Raw genomic sequence first — 25,739 nt, forward strand, 5'->3', positions numbered from 1 at the left:
TCCGATCCAGCTTCCTGCTAGTGCCCTTGGGAAGACAGAGGAGGATGGCCCAAGGACATGGGTCGCTGCCACCCACAAGAGAGACCTGGGTGGAGTTCCTGACTCCTGGCTTCCGCCTGGCTCAGCCCTGACTGTTGCGGCCATTTGGGGAGTGAACCGGCAGATGGAAGATGTGTCTCTTAATGTTGTTCTGCCTTTCACATAAACAAATACATTTTTGAAGACTGTAACACCTGATGACCTAACTGTCTCCGTTTGCGTAAGCACTCTGTGATGTTCAGACCATGACCATATCACCTACTGAGGTTCCCAACAGGAACCTTATGAACTCAGCCCAACCCAGGAAACACTTAGAAAGAAAACACAGTAGAGATCAGTAAAGCGCAGGTCCAAGCCTCGGAGTTCAGGACACAGAGCAAAGCTTCCCGTCACGTGCAAGGCCACCACTCGCAGGCCTGCCTGGGCAACGAAGCAGACACACTCGGATTGCAAGGAGAGGCAAAGACCAGAGCGGTAGGCAGGTAACCTGGGCGGCCAAAGCGGCCAGGACCGGAATCCCTGGAGTTACACGACCTCAGCTGCTCTGAACAGAGAGGCAGGAGGGCGAGGGGAGCCAGCAGCAGGGCAGGACATGACTGCGGGGGATGTGTGGGGCTGGCCACACCTTGAACCTCTGACCACTTAGGCTGAGTCGACACAGTGCACCCGGAGCATTCTTCTGGATGGAAACTGTAATTCTATTGGCCACGAGCAAAAGGGAAAAAAATTATCTCAGTATAGAATGACTAACAGGATGCTACATCTTTCATTTTTTTTCCCACAGTCGCTACGGGGGAAGTATTGTGGTTTTCTGCGTTTCTTCCCCAGTGGAAGAGTAAAACTCAATGTGGCATCACGGAAAAATACAAGGCCGCCACGAAGAAGCCGCCTGCCTGCCTCCGCCTGAGAGAGGCACAGGGAAGGGGAACCGCGTGGTTTTCTTCCACAGGGGCTCAGCCCTGGGCGCCCCACCCCCTCAGGGGCCAGTAGGCAAGGGCTGGCAGGGCCCGGTGGCAGCCCAGAGGCGGAAGCAGGAGTGGAGTTCACCAGTGCGTGGATGGCTGTGCAGGAGCAGGACAGGCAGGGCGTCCATCCCGCCTCGGCGTGCCCCCTCTGAGAGACAGAGGATGCTGTTTCCTGAGAAAGTTCTAGAATGAGATGTCCACGCCACACACGCTGGTGTCTGAGGGTCGCCGGTGCCTGGGCGCCTCCCCCAGACATTGTCATGTCATGTCACCTGAGTCCGTTTGGTGGGGTTTGGGCCTCTCGGGACCAACGTCCTCCAGTGGTTGCTGCCTCTCCTCTAGGACATCATAAGGAAAAGTCCAAAATGTCGGCCTTGGAGCCGGCGCTGTGGCGTAGCAAATAAAACCACCTCCTGCAGTGCTGGCATCCCATATGGGCGCTGGTTTGAGTCCCGGCTGCTCCACTTCCGATCCAGCTCTCTGCTGCTGCCTGGGAAAGCAGTAGAAGATGACCCAAGTCCTTGGGCCCCCGCACCCGCGTGGGAGACCCAGAAGAAGCTCCTGGCTCCTGGCTTTGGATTGGCACAGCTCTAGCCCTTGCGGTCAACTGGGGAGTGAACCTATGGATGGAAGACCTCTCTCTGTCTGTCTGTCTCTCTCTCTCTCTGCGGCCAATTGGGGAGTGAACCTACGGATGGAAGACCTCTCTCTCTCTCTCTGCCTCTCCTTCTCTCTCTTTGTAACTCTGACTTCCAAATAAAAAATAAATAAATCTTCAAAATGTTGGCCTTCTGGGTGCCAGATCCCCTGCCTCTCCCTATCCTGGTCACCCTTGGCCTGGGACAAGGCCTGGCTGTGCTCCACACACACCGCTTCCTTCCAAGCACCCCAGGGTGCACCTGCTGCTGCCCCGCCTCCCCATCGGGGACTGTCACCGTCACAAAGGAGTTCAGCATCCCTCCAGGTGGCCTCGAGCCTACGGGCCTCTGCTCCAGGGAGTTTCAGCACACTTCTGCCAGCTCCCTCAAGTTGTCCCAGGGCCCTGCCTTCCCCCACCTCTGAAATCTGCTTCTCCAATTCGACACCACATCTACCAGGGTTCTGACTTCAGATTCATAACCACTGTAACACTCAGAATTTGTACCTTCCCAGTGGAGGGCTGGCTTCCCCCACTGGCCTCCCCTGCAGACCTGACTCTCAGCCAGCTGTTAAGTTTGGGGAAAACCCAGTTCTCTGTTGCTCACCACGGGGCTAGCTGGTCATGGGTTACATGCAAACCATGGCACCCGCCTCCTTTAAGGCCCGCCCACCTGATCATCAACACAGCTGACACCCGTGCCTCGCTTTGGCAAGCGACTACCACAGCGTTTCCTCTCCTTCCTGTCAAAGTCTCCAACGCGAAACACAGGACTCTCATACAAATACTTAATGAAGATGTGACTCACTGCTGAGCAAGCCGAGAAGGTAGTAAAAGATGGCTCCAAGAGCATTTGTGGGGCCGGCGCTGTGGCACAGTAGGCTAAGCCTCCACCTGTGGCACCAGCATCCCATATGGGCGCTGGTTCGTGTCCCAGCTGCTCCTCTTCTGATCCAGCTCTCTGCTTACCTGAGAAAGCAGCAAAGGATGGCCCATGTGCTTGGGCCCCTGCACCCACATCGGAGACCCCAAGGAAACTCCTGGCTCCTGGCTTTGGATCAGCACAGCTCCGGCCATTGTGGCCATTTGGGAAGTGGACCAGCAGATAGAAGACCTCTCTGTCTCTCCCTCTCTCTGTAACTCTACCTCTCAAATAAATAAAATCTTGAGAGGAAGAGAGAGAGAGAGAGAAGGGAGAGGGAGAGGGAGAGGGAGAGACTCTGTAGCATTTACTGGCATTTAAGAACATCAGAACTGCTGGGTTAGAAACAATTCGTATGAATCCTCAAGCAGGAATAACAAGACCATCGCTTTGGTACCTTGTCCAAGGAACTCACAAGTTAACTGCAACTCTACTGTTTCCGGACTTGTCACCAGTAAATAGTAACATCAAACACACGATTTCAGATGATTTCAGAATGAAATCATCCCTGGGTGAACCGGTCAAACAGTGCCCAAGGATCTGCCCCTTTGCCTTACTCCTAAGTTTGGGATTATTTTTCTTAACAATCCCTCCAAAGAGAAAAGCCTAAACTGTTATCTCTGAATCTCCAAACTTACTCCTTCTTGAATTACAACAGAAAGGAAGAGAGAAAGCCGTCAGTGCACCCCTCAGCCCAGTGGGCACCTGAGCGACTTCACACAGGAGGAGTGGCATTCTGGCAGCTCCCAGGTACAGACGGCCGTCAGCTCTCCCAGGACAAGTCCTGGCCAAAACCACAGCCACTTCGAGTCCCAGGCCAGCTCCTCAGGACTCCAGGAGGTGAGCCAATGCTCTCTGCACCCCCTCCCCTAATGCTCTGAGGCAGAGGACCCCACACGGAGTCCTTACAGGACTGAGACAGCCCAGTGTCCACCCACGCTGGTCGGGGGCTCATCAGCCTCCTTTGCGGCAAGGGTCTCTCCTTCACGCTCTTGATGGGTTTGGAGCCACCACGTCTTGCTCTCTGCCCTGAGACGGCTAACCATTGAACAGTGTCTTCACCCAAACCTCTTTATTTGAAGAAATTTCTAAGCCATAATTTCTTTGAGGCTAAATAACCCAAACTGTCATCTTAACCCTATTATTAGTTGTGCTTTGCTTAGTTTGAGAGCCTTTTGGGTCTCCCCTAAGCCCAGAGAGAGCACAGCCGGGCCCAAGGGTCCATGGCCTCACAAGCCAGGGCCTCGCCTCCACCCCCCAGACCACACTGGCTTTCTCTGAAAGCCTGGTGCAGTTCACACGTGTACAACACAGGGAAGCTAGCTGTGGGGACCCTCCAGGGCTGTTTCTCATCTTATTTTGCTTGCTCAGTCTTTCTTTATTGTTAATGGAAAATTTTCTAATGGGTTTTTAGCATATGGTCATTGTTTTTAAAAATGAGGAAATCATAGTTCAAAAAAGAAGAAAATTTAAAAAAAAAAAAAAAAAAAGGCCCCACCACACTCCCAGGGGTCAGGAGCTCGCCTATGCCGGAGCTCAGCATTTTGGTTGGTTTTGGTTGTTTTTTTCCTGATTATCTAAGAAGAGATCAGACCATATGGGGCTGCTCCGGAAGCGCCTGGGACTTTTTTCATGCAACAAAGGTCACAGAGGCTCAGCCAGGGCCCCACACTCTCCCCTGCTCGGGCGGCCCCAGCCTTCCCAGCATTTGACCGTCGCCGTCACTGCAAACCCAGTTCGACCCCAAGGCAGCTCCTCATCCCGGCACCAGTCCTCGTAACGGTGTGGGGGATGCAGAGACAAAACAAAATGTCCCCAGCAACATTGAGGTGTCCACCGAAGAGAAGCCAGCTCAGGAAGTGGGAGAGCAACGGCACAGCAAGCACCCAAAGGCACTCAGACAGGAAGGCTGGGTGCACGGGGATGTGTGTTCCCTTTAATTTTAAAAATAATTATACAGGGTGGGCACCGTGGCAGAGCAGGTACAGCTGCCCTGGGATGCTCGCGTCCCACATCAGAGTGCCTGGGGTGGAGTCCGCCCTTTGTTTCTCATCCAGCTTCCTGCTGATGCACACCCTGGGAGGCAGAACACGGGGCCCAAGCATCTGGGTCCCTGCGACCCATATGGGGGACCCAGACTGACTTTTAGGTTCCTGGCTCTCGCCGAGCCCAGTGTGGGCTGTTGGGAGCATTTGGGGAGTGAACCAGCAGATGGGAGATCACCATCTCTTGTCTCTGCGGTTCTTTCAAATAAACGAATAATTTTTAAATGACACAGTGCACCACACTTGCTTTGATATGCAGATATGCGTATATACTGTGGAATGGCTAATTCAAGCTATTACTGCACCTACTTACCCTTTCTTTGAGGCGAGATCCAAACTCTACTCTGAGCCACTGGCAGGCAGGCCTGTACCACGCTGTGCTAACGCTAGGAGGTACACACATCTCTAACTTACTCCTCCTGTCCAATGAGAATGCGTCCCCACCTACCCCCTCCAGTCCCCAGTCACCACAATTTTGCTCCTGGATTCAGATTTCAACCTTTAGTTTCCACAAGTGGCTCGTTGCACGTAACACGAAGTCCTCTAGGTTCGTCCATGTTGTCACAAATGATGGGACCTCCTTCTTTGAGGCTGGATTGAGAGACTGATGCAGACCCAAGCCTCTCCTAGGTTCCCTCTTCTGAGTCCACCTGGGTTCTTCCCCAGGGTGCTGTGTGCCTGACGCTGGGTGAACCAAGCTGCCCATGGCATGGGACTGTGGCAGTGGCTCAGTGTCCTGGGCCAACACCCCCTGACGCTCACGGATGACCCTCACACCATGGGTCTTCTCCCAGGTGTCTCTGTGCTCAAAATCATGTCAAAAACCAGACATCAGTCTTCTACTCCATTGCACTGTATGGACCCCCACTGATACTACACCAACGCATTGATATTTTTTGCTATCTGTAATGTTGATTTATTTTGAGATTAACTGTATTTATCCAAAATACCATTAGGCATAGTTTCCATGTCCTTTTACTCTCATTGATGTCACAACTAGTTCTTTGTGCAAGCACACGTCGGTTTCCAATGATGGGATAATAAATTCAGATGTAACTGATTTCTATAGTTCTCCTACTGCATAACCTTTAGGTCGTTTTCAACCTTTTGATGATCTCTTTTTTCTTATACAGATTTATTTGTTTATTTGAAAGTCAGAGCTACAGAGAAAAAGGGAGAGACAGAGATCAGTCTTCCACCCGCTGGTTCACTCCCCAGAAGGCTACAACGGCCAGGGCTAACCCAGGCCGAAGTCAGGAGCCAGGAGCTTTGTCCAGGTCTCGATTGTGGGTGCAAATGCCCAAGCGCTGGGCCATCCTCTGCTGCTTCCCCAGGCCATTAGCAGGGAGCTGGGTTGGAAAGGGAGCAGCCGGGACCGAATCAGCGCCCACATGGGATGCTGGTATCATAGGTGTCAGCTTTACCCGTTTTGCCACAGTACCAGTGCCTCAATTACCTTAAAGAACAGTTTGGTCACCGTCCTTAAACCCTAACTCTGTGGCATCAGAGCTGAAGGTAAACGCCTACCCGAGGGGCTGCCGGACGGCAGGGCATGCCTTCTTTACGGCTTTCGCTACGCACTGGCGCTCCCTTCACGGTGTGTGATTTCACACCTACAGAGACTGTACTCCGCCTTCCTCACAGGCATTCAGTGTCTGGCCAGGCCATTCTCCATCTGGAATATTCGGAGGAGGGGGCCGCTGAGCTGGCCCGTAGAACAAGATGTTTCACAGACAGGACACCTTAGGTTTGCCATTTTCTTTGGGGGAACTTTCTTCATTCATCCAACAGCTTCATGCCAGGCACTGTTCTAGGCCAAGGATACCTCAGGGAAGCAGCCAGATAAAATCCACACCCCGACGGAGCTGACGTTCCACTGCAGAGGAGACAGAGTATAAAGTCAGGACACCACATAACCCACCAGATGGCAAGACAAGTGCAGTGGTGAAAATATAGCAGGTGAGGGGTTGCAGCAGCAGGGCTGTGGTCAGGACGGCCCTCCCCTCGGGAGGTGACACGTGACCAAGTCCTGAGGCAGAGGCTGTGCACATCACCCCCTGTCACTCTGCATTCCTGGCTTTTGACCCACTGCTGAGCCGAGTGGCCCCAGGCTGGTGGCTGAACTCCTCCGTGCCTCATTTTCCTCCACTGCAATACGGTGTCAGCGCCCACGGCACAGGGCTATTGGGGGTCTCAATGAATCAAGTAAGTTACTGCTCATAATGCACTTCAAACTGGGATGGGCACCTACTAAATATTCCACGTGTCTGTGTTCAACACACGGATGCAGGAGGCGGCTGGGCAGAGGGCACTGCTGGCATGGCTAAGGCAGCATGGGAAAGCCGTGGGTGGGAAGTAATGGGGTAACCGGATGGTGCCAGGCTTCACCGGCTTGCAAGGACACTGGCCTTCACTGTAATGCAACAGGATTCCTCCAAGGAATGATATGAAGTTAGACCCAAGGGTGCAAGCCAGCGGCCAAAGCAGGGAGCGCCGTGAGGAAGTGCAGCGGGTTGGGTGGTGTCTCCTCCAATTCTTGTCCAGCTGGAGCCCCGGCATGTGACATTATTTGGAAATAGAGTCTTTGCAGGTATAATGAGTCTGGGGCGGAGACCACGCTGGAATTGGGGTGGGCTCCAAATGCAAAGCTGGCGTCCTGGCAAGGAGAGACCCAGAGACACCCAGGAGAGGAGGCCGTGTGAACACGGACGCGGACTGGAGGGACGCAGCCACAGAGCAAGGCATGCCAGGAGCCACCAGGAGCTTGAAGAGGCAAGGAGGCCTCTCCCAGAGAGCTGTCAGAGGAGCGTGGCCCTGCCAGCACCTTGATTTTCTGACTTCCAGAACTGCGAGAAAATAAATTCCTGCTATTTTCGGTCACCGGGTTTGCGGCCCTTTCTCACCGCAGCCTCAGGGAATGAACACAGCAGACGCGTGTGGCCTGGGAGGGAAACGAGGCTCCTGGGGCCCGGTGGTGGAAGTGGAGGTGAGCGGTGGTTGGACTCAGCTTTGTTTTGAAGGTGAGACCCCAAGATTCGTCCAGGGGACCGGATGGGGGCCGGGGGGCTTCAGGGAAATGAGGGGTCCAGAATGACTGCAGGCTTCGGCTTGAACCTGCAGAAGGCAGGAAAGGTTCCAGAAGGGCGGGCTTAGGAGAGAAGCAGCAGCTCAGGGGTGGACGTGTGCAGCCTGAGAGGCCTTTAGACTTTCAAGGGAAGATGCCGCGTGGCGGGACGGACTCCAGGAGGCAAGCACCGGGGGCCTTACTGCAAACAAGACAGACAGAGTAAGGACACAGGAAGGAATGGAAGTCTCCACCACTGCAGAGCTGGAGGAAGGCAGTAAGATGTTCCAAGAAGGCCACGGAGGAAAAACAGCACGAACCCCGAGGTCATTACAGTAGTCAACGTTCTAGATGGGTGCTGTGCCCCAGAACTAGAGACTGAACATGCTCCTGGGGAGACAGCGGGTCAGGTTAGCCTCTGGTCATAACGTTTACGTCATTCATAATACAGGACCTTGTTTTGTGTTGAGTTTTCTTAAGACATCTTACTGGCCGGCGCCACAGCTCGCTTGGCTAATCCTCCACCTGTGGCGCCGGCACACCGGGTTCTAGTCCCGGTCAGGGCACCGGATTCTGTCCCGGCTGCCCCTCTTCCAGCCCAGCTCTCTGCTGTGGCCAGGGAGGGCAGTGGAGGATGGCTCAAGTGCTTGGGCCCTGCACCCCATGGGAGACCAGGAAAAGCACCTGGCTCCTGGCCTCGGATCGGCGCAGCGCACCGGCCATAGCAGCCATTTGAGGGGTGAACCAACAGAAAAAGGAAGACCTTTCTCTCTCTCTCTCAGTCTAACTCTGCCTGTCAAAAAAAATAAAAATAAAAAAAGACATCTTATTTACTCTGTATTGTTAATCTGTTCATATCTAACTCAAGGCTAACAGCACTGTAACCCATGCCTGAAGGAAGCTCACTGAACACACAGGAGTGCTCTCTCCACCCATCAGGACTGTGCCTGGGACACAGGCCCTCCAGCATACCCACAGAGCCACCCTAAACAGCACGATCACCAACAAAACACCCACAAATGCAAAAACCTGGGGCGAAGCAGCCCACGTGTCTCCAGCATGGGCACCGCTGCTTTGCTCTGGCCGGCAGCAGATTGGCCAGATAATACCTATTCTCTGCCACTCAGTGCTTTCTGCGAATACTCAACAAGAGATGCCCTGAGTATTGGTTCTGGGGTCTCAGTTGTAGCAGGCAGGCAAGTTTGCAAATATGGGGGCCAGTGCTGTAGCGTAGTAGCGTCTGTGGTTTCAGCATCCCATATGGGCACCGGTTCGAGTCCTAGCTGCTCCCCTTCCAATCCAGCTCCCTGCTAATGGCCCGGGAAAGCAGAAGATGGCCCAAGTGCTTGAGCCCCTGCACCTGAGTGGGAGACCTGGAGGAAGCTCCCGGCTCCTGGCTTCAGATCAGCCCAACTCCAGCATTGAGGCCATTTGGGGAGTGAACCAGTGGATGGAAGACCTTTCTCTGTCTCTCCCTCTCTCTGTCATAACTTTGCCTCTCAAATAAAATTTTTTTAAAGGTCCTTTAAAAAAATTTGCAACTATGGCATTTGCCAGCAATGAGGACAGACTGTGTCAGTCAACAGGTCTGGCATAGTAGTATCAAGTCTCTTTTGGAGACCCACCCCTGTCAACAACCCAGGGCCTTGGCACTCTGTGGGCTGGTTTCAGGCGCCTGACCCTTCCTCACGCCGCCACGTTGCGGGGAGCAGAAGACGTGCAGGGTTATCTTAATACCCCACTGTTACCATCTGGGTAGAGGCTGATTTTTTGGGGGTCGTGGTGTGCCTGTCTAAAAACCAGACGTCACCAGCACCAATGGCTCCTTCCATCAGGACACTCCTCCCGCTGTGGGACTGTCAGGATACCTCCTGGCTGAATTTGGCCAAGTCCACGTCTCTTAAAGCTTCCTTTTCAGAGAGCCAAAAGAACACTGGCGATGTGAGTGCAGCAAAGGATCTCAGGGACTCCCTCTGCTGTGTCCCGGGCTGAAGCACAGTGCCTGCGCTGTTCAGAATCAGAGTCCCAGGTGGCCCCGCAGAACAGGTGATGAAAACAGTAGCTCACTTCAGTGAAAAGCAGCAGGCGGCCGGCTAGCCTAATCCTCCACCAGCGGCGCCAGCACACTGGGTTCTAGTCCCGCCTGGGGCACCAGTTCTGTCCCAGTTGCCCCTCTTCCAGTCCAGCTCTCTGCCGTGGCCCAGGAGTGCAGTGGAGGATGGCCCAAGTGCTTTGGCCCTGCACCTGCATGGGAGACCAGGAGGAAGCACCTGGCTCCTGGCTTCGGATCAGCACAGCGTGCCAGCCATAACGGCCATTTGGAGGGTGAACCAACGGAAAAAGGAAGACCTTTCTCTCTGTCTCTCTCACTGTCTCTTTCAAACAAACAAACAAACAAAAAAAGCAGCAGGCAACGACTATGCCTCCAAGAGGTTCTCTTTACCCTTCCTCCTCTCCCTGTCCTACCACTGGCCAACTTCCTGACTCCCTGATGGAGCCCCTCAGGGGGCTGGGCACTGAAGACTTGGAAGGGCTCTTGGCGACCACCTGGTCCACTGGTCACATTTTCCATACGAGGACATGGAGGCCAAAGGAAGCAACTGCCCATGGCCGAGTGGCTGGCAGGCGGCAAAGTAGGGGCCTTGAAGCCAATCTCTCCCCCAAAATCCAATTATTCCACTACAGATCTTTTTTTTTTTCAAGGTAACCAAGAATCACATTCACTGCCCAGGAAATGACCATCACAGGACAGAATGGCCAGTTCCCAAGTGCAGGAGACCGGGCAGGGGTGGCAGGTGCATGACAAGGCCATTACGGGGCAGTCCTCTCTGTGCCGAGCCTCCTACCGCAAACGTCAACAGCTCACACCACAGCCGGGACCGGATGATCAAAGCTCCCACACACACTTCAAAGCACAGCCCGTGCAGCTGGGGGACACGGAGCAGCACACCCACCCTCTCATCCGCCTGGGCTGCCTTCTCTGGGACCCCGAATACCTCGCCTCGGCTTCCTGAGCACTCCTCTAAGGAAGTTTGTGGAACCATCTTTTCCCTCGTGCGTGTGCAGGTGGCCGGGCTTTCTCAATAGAAGGCAAATTTTATAGCAAGTTAATATGCACAGGTCTGTTTCTTGGCTCTTGCAAATGATCCCTCAAGAAACCCTTAGCAGCCACAAAGCATCTTCTCTCCAGCACACAGCAACCAGGTGACCTGACTTCCGGAGTCTCAATGGCTGGGAACAGCCCCCGGGGCTCTGACGCTCCGAGCTCTGTGCCACCGTCACACTGGCCACGTACGCCTGCTCCCAGGGGTTCCCAAAACACACCCGTGTCCCCACCTCCCCACTCCCCACTCACATGCTGCACTGTTTCCATGAGAGCTGACATGCCAGCTCTGCTGGGAAACCTCCTGGCCCCACCCCATCCCAGCACTAATGAATCCAGTTCTCTCTGTTTCCATAGCACTTGGCTTCTGCATCTCCATTATTGATTTTATTATGGCCTGTGTTTTAGGCAGCCGAGTATTTCCACCTCCGCTATGCGTCAGGCGCACTGCTCAGTCCTTTGTCTTCCATCCACGGCAGCACCTGCCCTCCGTGCGCTCTACAAATACACCCCTGGAGCAGTGTGGAGAGAAGAAAGCTCCACGCAGAACCAGGAAGCAGGGGGACATGTACAGAAAGGATGCCTGAGCTCCAGCCCACACAGAACATTTTCTCCTGTTTGCTCCCGGGCTGGCCTTCGAAGACCCGAGGGGAAAAACTCTCCCGGAAGGGCAGCCCCACTCAATGCGCTCCTCCAGCGAGGAGGCCTGGAGCTTGGGTCACGGTTGGAATAGGGAGGCTCCAGGGGAACAGGTCACTCAGGGCCAGCCCCGTGCCGTGTGGCCCAGCCTGCAGGAACAATAGCACCCACCTCCACAGGCGTGTAGCAGGCCAAAGGTGGACTAAAGGATCAGGATGCGGCTGCCAAGCTCAGCTCACTTCCCTCTGAGCCCTGGGTGTCTGCGCTGTAAAATGAACAGGGCGATTGCTTCGTGGAGTTGTCAGGAAGGTCAGGGACTGACTGGCACCCTGACTCTTGCTGAAAGCACTGTCCTGTCTCCCTTGGGGTGGGGGAAGGCAGCTGCTCTTCTAGATCCTGGACTTGCCTTGCTGACACGCGGGGTAGCAGGCTGGTTGAATCCGAGTCCACGACACACAGCTTCCCTGTTTTCCTGGATCCTCAGCCTGCCGCCTCACTGCAGGCCTCCCTGGGCCCACACCATGCACTACACTTGCTCACCTTCAAAAAAGCGACCCCTGGGATTGTCGCAGGCCCGAGTGGTGGCCATTGCCTTTGGACACGGGCACACTGAATCCCGGAGGCACTACCATCACGCTAACACTGGTCTCCTCTCAGGACCTCAGCCCGGTGCCCTGGGAATACCTTCTTCCAGGCAGGTGGCAGAGAAAAGTCTTCCCAGAAAGACTGGAAAGGGGCAGGCATGTGGCTTAGTGATGAAGACATCCACTTCCCACATCAGGTGCCTGAGTTCAATTCTCAGCTCCGGCTCTGGGATCCAGCTTCCTGCGAATGCACTCACTGGGGGCTGTGCGGATGTCTCAAGTTCTTGGTTCCTGCCACCCATGTGGGAGACCTGGGTTGTGTCCCTGGGCTCCACCTTTGGTCCTGGTCAGGATACTGAGAGACGAAGCAGTGAATGGAAGCTCTCTGGTCTCTACGTCTCAAATAAATAAATAAATAAAACCTTGGAAGAAAGCAAGAGTAGTGTTGTACACTGGCTAGAGAAAGCAGAAATACGCATCTCTTAGTTCCTCAACTGCAATCCTGTATCTTGAATGCCGACAAGTTCCTCCTACATCCCTCTAAGAGGCACGGCTGCTAGGTCAAGCCAAGACCACGGGTCAGATCACACAAAGCACTTCCGGAAGATTGATCCTGTGCAAAGTGGACCACCAACAGTCAAAATTACAAATCCAAGCAAGACACCCTTTGGGAGGCATTCTGGAACTGGTGCCTCGCCGTGGGGCCTCCCCTCCCAGGGCTCATTTCACTCCTGCACACCCCTACATCTCTGTGTGTTTTCCTTGGGGGTCTCCAGCCTCGCGGATCTGGATCTCTCTCCTCTTCCCTTCTGTTCCCCAGCTCAGGGCATCAAGGAGTCTGCCTACAGCTCAGCACCCGTCAGGTCTCACTTCTTCATGCCCATGGTAGTAGCTTCCTCATCTCTCTAGCTAACCATCAGCTCCACACAGAGCCCTTGTTCACTCTCCACCCCAGCACACTGCTCGCCATCACCCAGTGAAGAGTGGCCCACCAGAGAGACGCTGGGCTCTGACGCCATACACACAGCCTGGACGTCACCCTGCACGTGTGATGTCCACGTCAGGCCTGTCGAGGCAGAGGCTGCACAAGGGCAAGGGTCCCCTTGGTTGCTGCGCCCCCCGCTGTGAATTAGTGGCTCAGAGCAGAGGGACAGTGGCTTCCTTTTGGAGCTTGCAAGGAGGGGAACTGGCACACGGCACGCTGTCCTACTTAGCCAGCCTCGTTCCTGACACTCTCTCTAAACTGTGCCACAGGATTCTAAATGCTTGCATGACCTGGAGTGCCCAATGGCGTCAATCGCCTTCTCAGGGACTAGCAAGTACAGGAAAAGAAAGTGCTAGTGCCACTCGGGCCGAGAGGACAAACATGATCACCTGAGAGCACCTGCTGCTCCAGACACCCCCGGGCTCCGTTCAACCGGAAAGGGCAAAGGCAACCTCTGTGTTTACAGGATGAAAATGACCAGAACTGCACCCGAGTTCAGGACTCCAGCTGCTACCTGTCACCGTTAGGCCAAGGTCAAACCTGAGACGGTTTCCTCGTCCAATAACCAGGACTATGATCGCTCCCTCAGGGGGCTGGGAAAGGAGCGAATGAGGTTAACACGTGTGCGGTGAACACTCAGTGAATGTTATGGAAAATGGAAGACGAACCTCAGACAGCACCTGAGTGAAAGTGCACGGAGACCAACTGCCTGGGAGGAGGGTCTGTGCTCCTGGGAGTCCTGGCTGGGAGCCTGGGGTTTCAGGAAATCCCTAATGAAACAGGAAGCAGAGTATTTTTCCAGATAATCTCTACTTTATCCCTTTTACTTCCAGTTTACAGTTCCTAATACCCCTCTTTACTAAACTATTGCTCTTCAAAGAGACTTTTTATAGCTTTTTGCCTCTTGGAAGTTGAAGCTGGAAGCTGTCTGGGCTCTCCAGAATAAGCAAAATGACAAAAGTGATGGCTCAGGGCAGAGACCGGCAGCTTCCCAGGGGGAGAGAGCACCGAACCGGAGTCTGGAGACCGGCCCCTCCTGGCTCTGGGGGCATCTTCTACACAGCTCTCTATCCCTCAGTCTTGCCATGGTTAACGGGCCAGATCTCTGGACCCCTTCCTGCCACATGACATCCTGACTGCATAAATCAACAACAGAACCCGACAGTCTTAGCGACTGGCACTCCCTCCAACACTCAGGGGCCGAAGTTTTATCATCCACATAGGTGACAGATGGACACTCTGCACAGGGCGCCCTCGGCTGCTCCAGTCTCTCCAGCTCACCAGCCCAGAAGAGACAGGGGTGGGAGTGCAACTGACCACTCCAGGAAAAAGCCTCAGCCTCACCCATCTCCAAAGCCACCCCAGAGGCTGGAGTTGCGGCACAGCGGGTCAGACGGCCTGCAAAGCCAGCATTTCACATTGGGGCACCAGTTTGATCCCCAGCTGCTCAGCTTCTGATCTAACTCTCTGCTCACTACCCAGGAAGGCAGCAGGTGACGGCCAAGTAGTTGGGAGACTAGAGGAAGTTCTGGGTGCCTGGCTTTAGTCTGTCCCAGCCCCAGACATTGCAGCCATGTGAGGAGTGAACCACCAGAGTGGACTATATTCTCTCTCTCTCTCTCTCTGCCTTTCAAATCAGTCAATCAATCTTTAGAAAGATAAAAAGCCATTCTACTGCTAGGTGGCTACTTCCTCAAAGACATCTGCCCAGTGCCAAGGGACAGTGGAGGAGGCAGGGGCTGACAGGATGCAATGCCAGAGCCCAGCTCCCCCCGCAGAGAGCCAAACCCACCACAGCGACCACGACGCGTGACAGGAAGCTGATTTGTAGAAGGCCCAGAGGTCAAGGAAGAGACGCCCACTGCTCCCACCCCACTTCCCCCAGTGTAGGTCAGCAGCCCCACGTGCTATGAGGCCTTTATGGCCAGCAAGGCCATCGGAGCACACGGCACTGGGTAAGGGAAGAGACAGCACATGTCCCAGGGTTTTTAAAATCATGTTTATTTCTCTCATCAGAGGCTGCCCATGTAGCACAGCGGTCTTCAATGCTGACTTTCACAAGGCTACCCAGTCTGAATGACTTGCTCACCATCCGAAGCAGTTTTGTGTTCTGCTCTTAAAAGATGGTGTTACTGTTGTGAAGGGGAGAGTCCACGCGGAGGAAGAAGGTACATTACTGACAATGACATCCAGGAGAATCTTCACCTGCTGGCGCCAGGTTGTACAGCAGCCCTCAGCGAGCAGGTCCCCCAGATCTTGCAGCAAAGGGGACTGAAAGTGAAAAACGCCATGGGGAAAAAAAAATCAAACAGCACCTGCCACATACGCCTAGACAAAGGCCACACTAGTGAACTGTTCACCTAGGCTGCTCCAATGTGAGAGAATTAAACAGAAGCTGAAGTCTGGTGGATCTTCTCACTTCTTCTTCCTCTTTGTGGAATATAATTTCTCTTCAAGTGGGACAGGGACAATTCCTTCACATGGTTTTACTTCCTGAGTCAAAGGATGTTTTACAACATTCGGTCTAATCACATCAGTGTCTCGTGACAAATACTCCTTTATGCTTTCAACAGTAGTTGTTGGTGCATAAAAATCCACCAAGAAATACCTGCAATAAAATAAAAACGTGTGAATTCCCTGCATTCCGAAACATAACAACTCAGCTGTTGTAGGCAACGTTTTAATTTTGCTCTTCCCAGACACATATCAACTACACACCACCACGTGCACAACCTTGTCAAAACAGACACCGCCAACCGCGGGGCCGAACACAAGCGCAGGGACCCCCTGAGCAACCACCCACTCCTATGGCCTTGTCCTCTGCGCTCCTGTGAAAACATGAATCCCAAACGCTTTATGGCTGCAAAAAGCACAGGGACATCACATACAGTGGGGGGTATGGAGAATTCTGGTAAAATGTGTGGGTCCGAGGCCAGAATTTTCTAATCCATCAAAAAGACTGAAATTTTCCAGCTATCAGTTTTGGCTTTTTGGTGAAAACATCTTTTATAGTCTTCAGAGTTTCCAAAGATACTCCACGTGACTCAATACACCTGGGAGTCCCAGGAAATGCTCTCAGTCCCATTTCACAAACCAGGGAAGGGTCAGACCTACAAGGAAGAGAAGGGAGTTACTCAAAGCCTGGGCCAGATCCAGGATGCAACACTCCTCTCCGCAGACCAGACCGACGCCACGGGCAACCACGGGGGCCCATGGGTCTGAGAAGGACCCCGCCTCCGCGGCCGCTGCCCGCTGGGGACAACACAGAGCAAGCAGTGCCCTCGTCCCGCCCGCGCCTCCTCCAGGTCTGTTTACGCCTCCGCGCACTGTGTGAACCAGACCAGGACAGCCTCTGGGGCAGGCCTTCATCGTTCTGCAACGCTCTAGCTGGTGGCGCTGGCCTCCTGGACAGCACTTGAACTTGTCCTGGCCACGCTCTTCTCAGTGCTCCCAAGCATAACCCCACCCTGGGTGTCGGCACTCGCTGTTCTGTCAGAAATGCTCTTTGCTGAAGTCCACGCAGCCTCTCCCTCGCATCCCATCATGCCCTTGTTCAAAAGCCAAGCCTCTCACAGAGGCCTTCCACCACCGCTGCTCCTAAGGCAGCCCTCCCCCCGCCCCCGTTACTCTCCATCTCCCGCCCTGGACGGCTTTACTCTTTTCCCACAGCACTTTATCACCACGGGCACAGCGTGGATTTGTTTACTGCCTGTTTCACTGCGCAGGAAGCAGGACTTGGCTGCTGTCCCCAGCACCCTAAACAGACTGACCCAGCACAGCTCCAGGGCACACCTCCGAGAGCAGAGCTGCTGGCACACGGGGATCCTCACAGCACGCAGGAAAGACCAGATTAAAACTGGACAAATTCAGTTACCAGAAAAAGGATGGCGTTTCACCAAAGCCCCTACGAAGCATGTTCAATACTCAGGAAATCTCCTCAGAGACCATTTACTCTTAGCCAAGCCTAGTGGGAAAATCACTCAAGTAAACAAATAATTAAAAGTCAAAGCACAGGACAGCGCGTAGCAAAGCAAAAACACCAATCAGAAGAAAGCTCAAATGGCTACAGCAGTGTCAGACAAAGCAGGCATCGGAGCAAAGGAAAGAAAATTACCGGGGAAAAAGGGAACAAGCACAGACATACTGATGGGTTCACCGAGACACCACAACCCCACACGCGTGTGTGCACCACCTAACAGAGCCTCCCCATGCAGAAGAACCAACAGAGCCAGAAACAGACGATCTACAACTACCACCGAGAGACTTCCAACATCCGCCCTCAGGGGTCACGGAGAATTAGCAAGGATACAGAAGACACCAACACCAACAGCAGTCAACCGGATCCAGCTGACATTCAGGGAACCCCTTACCCAGCAACAGCAGGATACACACACATTCTCAGTGCACCTAGAACATTTAACAGGCCAATCATACTCTGGGCCATAAAACAATTCACCATAAATCTGAAGGGATTCAAGTCAGAGAAAGATGTTGAGAAAATCTTCAAATACTTGGAAACTAAACACACATCTAAATAAACAAGGGATCAATGGGTGAGAAGAAATCAAAAGGGAATCACAAATTGCCGTGAATTGAATAAAGATAAATACAACCTATCAAAGTTTGGGGAAAGTCACTCAAACAGCACAGAGTAGGAAATTTATAGCACTAAACACACATATAAGAAAAACAAAAAAAGGCTTCAAATTAATGACCTCTGCTTCTACTTTAAGAAACTAGAACCTAGAAAAAGAGCATAAGTCCCTACAGCAGGAAAAAGAAAAACAGAGATCATCAATGAAACCATATAGTTCATTGATAAGATCAATAAAACTGATATACCTCTAGGCAGACTGATCAATAAAGAGAAAAGACACAAATTACTAATATTGAGAATGAGAAAGGGGAAACAACTATAGATTTTACAAATATTAAAAGGACAGCAGGGAATATTATGAATAATCTCTGCGATAATGAGGCAACTCAGATGAAACACTCAAGCTCCTTGAACAGTATCTAATTACCAAAGCTAACTCAAGACGAACAGATAACTCAGAAAGCCCCATATCCACTAAGAAATTAAATCTGTAGTAACAACTCCACCCCCGAGGGAAAAAAAACCCACTTGTCTTCACTGGTGAATTAAACCAAATGTTGAAGGGAAAATATCCAAATTGACACAAACTCAACTAGAAAACAGGAAACACATCTCAACATGTTCAATCAGGCCAACTTCACCCTATATCAAAATCAGCCAAAGATATTACAAGGAAAAAAAATCCTTTGTGAACATAGACAAAAAAATTCTAAACATAATATATAAAAAGGGCAATACATATAACCAAGTAGAGCTTATCACACAATTCTAGATTGGTTAACATCTGAAAGCCAGTCAATATAATTCATCATATTAACAAACTATAAAACTCTATTAGTAAACTATGGATAGAGGAGCCTTTGTTAGCCTTATAAAGGGCATCTCTGAAAAGCCTACAACTAGCATTTAACCAACTGGTCAAAGTCTAAAGGCCCTGCCTCAAGACTGGGAACAAACAAGGATGTGCAGTGTCACCACCTCCATTCAACACTGCACTGGAGGGACTGGCACCATAGCGTACCTGTGGCACCAGCACCTCAAATAGGTGCCAGTTTAAGTCCCAACTGCTCCACTTCCAATCCAGCTCCCTCAGTGCGCCTGGGAAAGCAGGGGAGGATGGCCCAAGCACCTGGGCCCCTGCATTCACATGGGGGACCCGCAGGAAGCTCCTGGTTCCTGGCTTTGGATGGGTCCAGCTCTAGCCATTGCAGCTATTTGGGGAGTGAACAAGCAGATGAACGATCTCTCTGTCTCTGCCTCTCTCCCTCTAACTCTGCCTTTCAAATACAAATGAAAACTTTGGGGAAAAAAAAAAGAAACATAAAACATTGCACTGGAGGTTCTGCCAGTGTAACAAGACAAAAAAAGAAACAATAAGTTGGCCGCGTATGGCTCACTAGGCTAATCCTCCTCCTGCGGCGCCCGCACCCTGGGTTCTAGTCCCAGTTGGGGTGCTGATTCTGTTCCAGCTGCTCCTCTTCCAGTCCAGCTTTCTGCTGTGGCCCGGGAAGGCAGTGGAGGATGGCCCAGGTCCTTGGGCCCTGCACCCCATGGGAGACCAAGAGGAGGCACCTGGCTCCTGGCTTTGGATCGGCGCAGCGTGCCGGCCGTGGAGGACATTTGGGGGGTGAACCAACAGAAAGGAAGACCTTTCTTTCCGTCTGTCTCTCACTGTCTAACTCTGCCTGTCAAAAAAAAAAAAAAAAAGAAAAGAAAAGAAACAATAAGCATCCAGACCAGTAAGGAAGAAGTAAAACTGCCTTCATTAGCAGATAACATGGCTGTATATAGAGAAAAACCTGAAGGAATTTATTTTAAAAGATGCTAGAACTAACAAGTGACTCTGGCAAATCAATACACAAAACTCAACTGTATTTCTATAAATTAGCAACAAATAACCAGACCTTGAAATTAAAATGAAATCTCTGGTGCTTAGGGATAAATCTGACAAAAGGTATACAAGACTTGCACACTAGCGACTACAAAACACTGGTCAAAGAAATTAAAGAAAATTTACATAAATGGAGAGACATACTTTGTTCAAAGAGAGGGAAACTCAAAGTGACTCAGCTGTCAACTCTCCCCTAACTGACGAACGTACTCACTGTAACCTCAGTGAGAACCCGAGCGGGGGCAGGCACCTGTAGTGGTGGAGCTGCCAGTCAGGACACCTGTGTCCCACCTCCCCGATTCCGTGTGGCAGGCACATGTGACGGCTCAAGTAGCTGGGTTCTGACACCCAGGTGGGAGACCTGGATTGGATGGATTCCTGGTTCTGGCCTCAGCCTGACCCAGCCCAGCCCCAACAGCTGTGGGCATCTGGCAAGTGAACCAGCAGATGGGAGCTTTCTGTGTAACTCTCTCTCTCTCTCTGCCTCTCAAATAGCTTTTTTTTAGTTTAAATTTAGAAAAACATCAATCTATAAAACTTCTGGAAGAAACAGTTGAAAAAGCCTTGTGACCTTGGGTTAAGCAAGGATTCCTCAGACATGACACCAAAAGCACAGTCCACAATTTTTACAGTTTGATAAATTAAAAACTGCTCTTCAAAGAAAAAGACAAGGTACACACTGAAATCTGCCAACTGCATGTCTGATAAGAAGACTTGTATCTAGGGCGTAAGATCGGAAAGACAATCCACTGAAGATGTACCATGGCACAGGAGCACGTTAGCCGCCAGAGGAGCACAGGTTAGACCCACACCGAGGTACCGCTAGGATGACTGAAGTGGACAAGACAAACCACACCTGACGTCGGTGAGGTTGGAGAGCACTCACACACTGCAAGCAGGAGTGCAACCGACACGGCCATTCTGAAGAAGGTATGGCACTTTCCTAAACCATTAACTGTACACCTGCCACCACGGTCAAGTGATTCCACCTTCAGCCACTTAGCTCAGAAACAACAGAGTGTGTGTCCACACCACACCTCGTACACAAACACACAACACCTCGTGCACAACTGTTCACAGCAGCTTCACCTGTGACAGTCTCAACCTAGCAACACAAATACCCACCAGCACGTGGACTGGTAAGCTTACAGTGGCATAGCCCTTGGCAACAGAAAAGGGCTAACACCCTTGACATATACATTTCAACATAACCATGCTGAGTGAAGAGACTAGAGTGACAAGAATGCACACTGTCGGGTTCTGTCTAAGATTCTAGAGTATAAAAAAAAAAACCATAGTGAAAGACAGCAAATCCCCGGTTGCTTGGGATGGACGACAAGCGGAGGGCAGGCACAGGAGGAAACTTCTGGGACAATGCCATGTTTACAACCTGGCTGTGGCGACATCCAGGGTGCGTGCATACGTCAAACCTCATTAAACTGTACACTTTAAATATGTGTGGTTTATTGTATGCCAATTCTACCTCTATAAAGCTGCTGACTTTAAAACAGGATTCGGGAAGCTGAATGGCAGGACTTGGTGAACGGCCTTATATGGGGTAAGGGCGATACGGAGCAATGACAGCCGAAGAAGACTCCCAGGGTTCCCTGAGCAACGAACAAAAATGCTGTAGACTTCAGCACCCCACCAACTTGTTGAGGCAGTGACGTGTTTATCAGCTCAGGGACGAGACCACCGTTTGGGCTTGCTCTGAAAGCCACACGCCAGCATGGCCAATGTGCCAGGGTTTCATTTCACTTGCTTATTTCTATTCGACGTAGCAGGAAACAGGGTTGCAATAACCCAACTTCTGAGGTGCTCACTGTTCAACACTGAATTACTGATTACCTGCCTAGTGCGAGGCATTGGAACAGACCCTAAAAGGCCATGTGAGCACCCGCAAGTTCCCTCCTCCTCACCACCCCTAGCCTTCCCCCAGTAGTTTTCTCTGGACCCCCTGGTGGCCAGGGCAGGGAGCCTCAGCCAGTGGAGTCCCAGCATCTCTCTTCCCATCCACCCATCTGCCTCAGCATTCATCAAAATGTCCCTCCAAGCCCCCCCCCCCCCCGGGCAAGGTACGGCCTCACCCGGGTGCCAGCGTCCCCACCATATTGCACGCTGAGGCAGTTTGCTTCCTGACCACGCGCGCATTCTCTCTGAGTTCCTTCCTCTTTCTTTGCCTTGTCTCACGCACACGGCACTGGCAGCTCAGGGCGGCGCGCTGGAGGAGAGCCATGGAGCACACAGGGCGGGCTGGAGGGAGTGTCCCAAGTCCCTGCACAGGCGCCTCCTGCCGTCCTGGGGCAAGACCGTCCTCCCTCACAGTCAAGTCACTTGATGTATTCAAACACATTTCAGGGCTTGCCTTGGTCTTCTTCACAGCGGTGGCAACAGCGAGCATTGCTCTCTCCCATTTCTCATGACCCAGCTGCATCACGGGCTTAAGCAGCACTTCTAAGGGCTGCCATGGGGCCCACACAAGGCCCGAGGGACTGGACGGAAGCCGGAGACGAGATGCAGCAGGAGGCTCCCGTCCCTAAGAAGTGTCTCACACACGGCTCTCCACTTCGCAATGTGCCTTCACATGGTTTCATTTCTGAGAAAGAAGAGGAAAGCAAGTGGAAGCTGCACTCCACGTGGTAACCAAGGAAATGGGGGAGGAGGAAGAGGTGCTGAGCGCTGGCCGGGGCCAGCAACAGCCACTCCAGTCGTTTTCACAGCGCCTTCCTACACAAGTCCTTTGAGTCCTACAACCCAATGCAGTCAAGACAGACTCAGCGAGGTTAAGCCATCAGTCCAGCGTCACTCAGCTACGGCGTGGCCGTGGCCAGGATTCAAACACAGTAGTCTTTTGACTCAGGGACATGAGAAGTCATGGGCCCAAATGGGTTACAGAAGCACACAACGTCAGTGCTGCAAAGGACCATAAAGACAATGCAGCCCACCCCCTTCCTAAGTGGAAACAGATCCAGAGGGGCAGCCATCTTGCCTCCAGAAGAGGAGGCAAACCCTGGACTCCCTCAGCAAATGCTGCCTAAAACCCAGCACCCCCGTGGCTTCTCAGGGAGAAAGCCCTGCATAAAGGGCTGCAAATCCCAGGACCGGGCTGTGGCCTGGCTCCGCGAGGCTCCCCACCGCTGCCAAAGCCCCTCTCCCCTTTCACCTCTCCAGCACTCTGACTTGCTCCCACCAGCCGCAAAACTCTGTTAGCAACCAAACCCAAACATGAGCACTGGCTCAAGTACAAATGGGTTTGTGCCCACAAGCACAGCTTGTGACCATCATCTCATGCTTATCGCCCTGTGATCTGTGCCTGGGGCTCACTGCACAAAGCCTGCTTCCACTCCATGGCTCCGAATTACGTCGTGGAAATTTCCATGAAGAGGAACCACCACCAGAACAGACAAGGGGGGCAGTGGCTCAGAGATAGGCCAATCTGCCTGTATTCACCATTCTGGGCTGAAGGCTGAACCTCTCACCTCCCCACCTCACCTGCAGGGAACCGGACTGTCCTGCCCCCACCACGAGGGAACCCAGCTGAAGGCTGGGACAGACGCAGCCTTCAGCTGCCTCGGGGCCCACGCACACGGGCACCTGCCCTTCTGGCTTTCTCAGGGAAGGGCCTCGGCTGAGTCCCTGCAGCTTCCAGTGCGTGTTGGTAGCCGGTGAGTGAGTATCTGCTGTGGGCCAACCTCAGGAGGAGGCTAAGGAGGTGAGGTACACACAGCCTCGTCCTCCTGGGGTCAGGAGAGTCCCGCCGGGGCTCCTGTGGAGCACAGACCCGGGCGTCCCAGCTTCAGCGAGTCTCCACGCGTGCAGGGTCTGTGACACTGACGTGGCGCTCACGGACACATGCTTCTGGCTTCCGGGCTTGGCTGACTGCTGCCCTTAGGAATGAAATGAGGCTCCCCACAAGGCGGGAGAGGGCACCAGGTACAGCCCTGCCTCTCTGCTTTTAAACGTGAAGATGGGAGAGCTTAGAAAAGCCCCTCCTTGGAGCGTGGGTGTGGGCAGCTTCTGATGCTGTAGTGCTCCATCTCCTAGGGCGTGCACAGGACCAGGAGACGCCTTAAACAGGAACAAGGGCTTGGACTCCACACACGCACTGCCTACAGCCCAAGGAAGGAGCCAGAGAGGCGCTCGGAGTCCCTGCGGGAATTGGAGAGCCCTTCGCTCTACCTTCCTGCTGGTCCTGAGGCAGAGAGGACAGAGAGGGCACCACAGCCACGCCGTGGGAGCAGTGCTGCTTCCTGTCCTCACCACGCAGGGCAGGATCAAAACCCAAGACCTGAAGTTCCCACACACGTGGACTCTTTATCTCCACCCTCACCATGAACTCACTCAAGTTAGAACGGCTCAGAATTCGACGGCACTGAGTGCAGACATACCCCAGGGCTGACAGTCTAGTGAGAAAGAGCAAACAAACCAAGTTCTCCAAGTCGCAGCTCCCCGCTCTCCTCAGCGATGGAACCAATGGGTAGACGGGTCCCCTGGGCGAGGCCCAGCTCAGTTACCTGGTATCTGATTATTCACCGCACTTCCAGGACCTTCAACCACGCGCTCCAGGCCCCCAGCGTGGATGAGGGCGTCACCACTGCCTCGACCACAAAGCCCAGCGGTGTCTACACTGAGAGGCTCGCTCTGATCAGAGAATCCCTTCACCTACAGGGCTCACAGCAGCCCTACCCGAGAGCCTGTCTTTTCTCGACAAGTGTGTAACTTTCATGTGCACCAGCCCTGCAGACATTAAAGGAGATGACTGAGGCTGAGAGAGAAGGCCGGGCGGTGCCAGCAAAGGTTCAGCACACAAAGGTGTTCCGACGGCACACAGGGTTGGAGAGCTGGAGGAATGGCGGGCTCCTTCCTAGCAGAACCTGTCCCCCACACTTCCTTGTGCTCCTCTCACACGACAAAGTGCAGCACCCCAATGATGGAAACCTCCTGGAGATTCGAAAAGCCCCAGGACCGCCCGTGCCACTCCTGCCCCTGTGGGTCCTGCCCTACCACCACCTCTCACCCGGCACACGCGGGGCGCGCGGACTGCCTGGACTGCCAGCCTCCACGGCCGCCTGCCCCCCAGGCGTGCAGAGAGGAGACGCAGCGGCCCTAGGATGTAAAGCTCATGTTGCTTTTTGTATTTCACTCTCGTCTTAACCCTGTGTTTACAGGCTTTCCACGCCGGGAGCTTGCTTGGATTTGAGTTCTATTCTTTGTCTCTCTCTCAGGCACCCTCCCCCTTCCCCCTAGCAGACAAGTGGAAATTTCCACTGAAGCTTTCAGTGGCTCCCGGTAGGTGGGGGTGGGAGGGGGAGGGGAGGCCTGCGCAGCCAGGGAGCATCTTGGAGCGTTTAAGAAGACAGGAGACAGAGCTGCGCGACGCCAGTTCCTAGACTGTCTCGGATAAACCTCGCCAGATCCCGGCTTTGCTGAGGCGATGAATTAGCACCTTGAAACTGAGGCCCCCCTGTACGGGAAGCCCCATTTCTTTTGCTGTCTGTGGGGTCTCGTACATTCTAACGCACTCGGAACCTGCTGCAGGGGCCCTGCCACTACAAAGACACTCCCAAGGCCACAGCAGCCTCCTTGAAACCCACCAAAGCCCCCCCTGTGGGCTGGCAGGAAAGCCGGCGGATCGGCCTCCTCCAGAGAGGGTGCCAGGGCTCTCGGAGCAGGCTGCAGACACTCGGGGCGCAGGGCAGTAAAATTCCACTGAGCCAGTTATTTTTATCATTCTGCTTACCCGTAAATAGAGGGCATCTTATATGTAGGCCAGCAAGTCTTTGCTGCTGACCCCTATCCAAATTTTAAAGCAGGAGAGACCGGGGCAGAAGGGGCCGAAGGGGCAGAAGAACCCCTGGTCTCCTTGTGAGTGCTTACGCGCGGGCGTGCAGATGGCAGCCCGGGCTCACTGCAGTGAATCAGACCTGGTGAGACCAGAGGCAAGAGCAGTCGGAGGCAGCCTTTCAACAAGCCAAGCCCCACACACTGGGCAGGCCACGGAGCAGCTTCTCCTGCAGCTCCCTCTCGCACCAGAACGCACTCTCGGTCCAGCCCCATCTAGTGGAAACAGAGCCTTAGGCTGCGTGCAGCAACGGAGTCAGAGGCTGTGGGGCTTCTGAGCCTACAGTACAGGGTCTCCCCCTTTCCAGCAAGGGCCTAAATGAGCATCTACTTCCTCTGCTCCCTCCTGCACCTGGGACAGCCTCCCCTCTCAGACGCCAGGGATACGGGAAGAATTTTCCACTCCCGCTCTGCCTTTCCCACAGAG

At 53.2% G+C, this 25,739-nt stretch overlaps 1 protein-coding gene across 3 annotated transcripts in view; it reads right to left on the reverse strand.

The window, feature by feature from the left end:
- Positions 1-14,968: 14,968 nt before the first annotated feature.
- Positions 14,969-25,739, reverse strand: part of MRPS6 (mitochondrial ribosomal protein S6) — a 67,314-nt gene continuing 56,543 nt past the window's right edge. For all 3 annotated transcript variants that reach the window (XM_070071862.1, XM_070071861.1, XM_070071863.1), the window contains exon 3: positions 14,969-15,591. In XM_070071862.1, coding sequence (XP_069927963.1) covers positions 15,399-15,591 — 193 coding nt within the window. In that variant the 3' untranslated portion in view covers positions 14,969-15,398. The remainder of the gene's footprint in view (positions 15,592-25,739) is intronic.

Source organism: Oryctolagus cuniculus, chromosome 4, assembly GCF_964237555.1.
Source record: "Oryctolagus cuniculus chromosome 4, mOryCun1.1, whole genome shotgun sequence".
Classification (NCBI taxonomy): Eukaryota; Metazoa; Chordata; class Mammalia; order Lagomorpha; family Leporidae; genus Oryctolagus; species Oryctolagus cuniculus.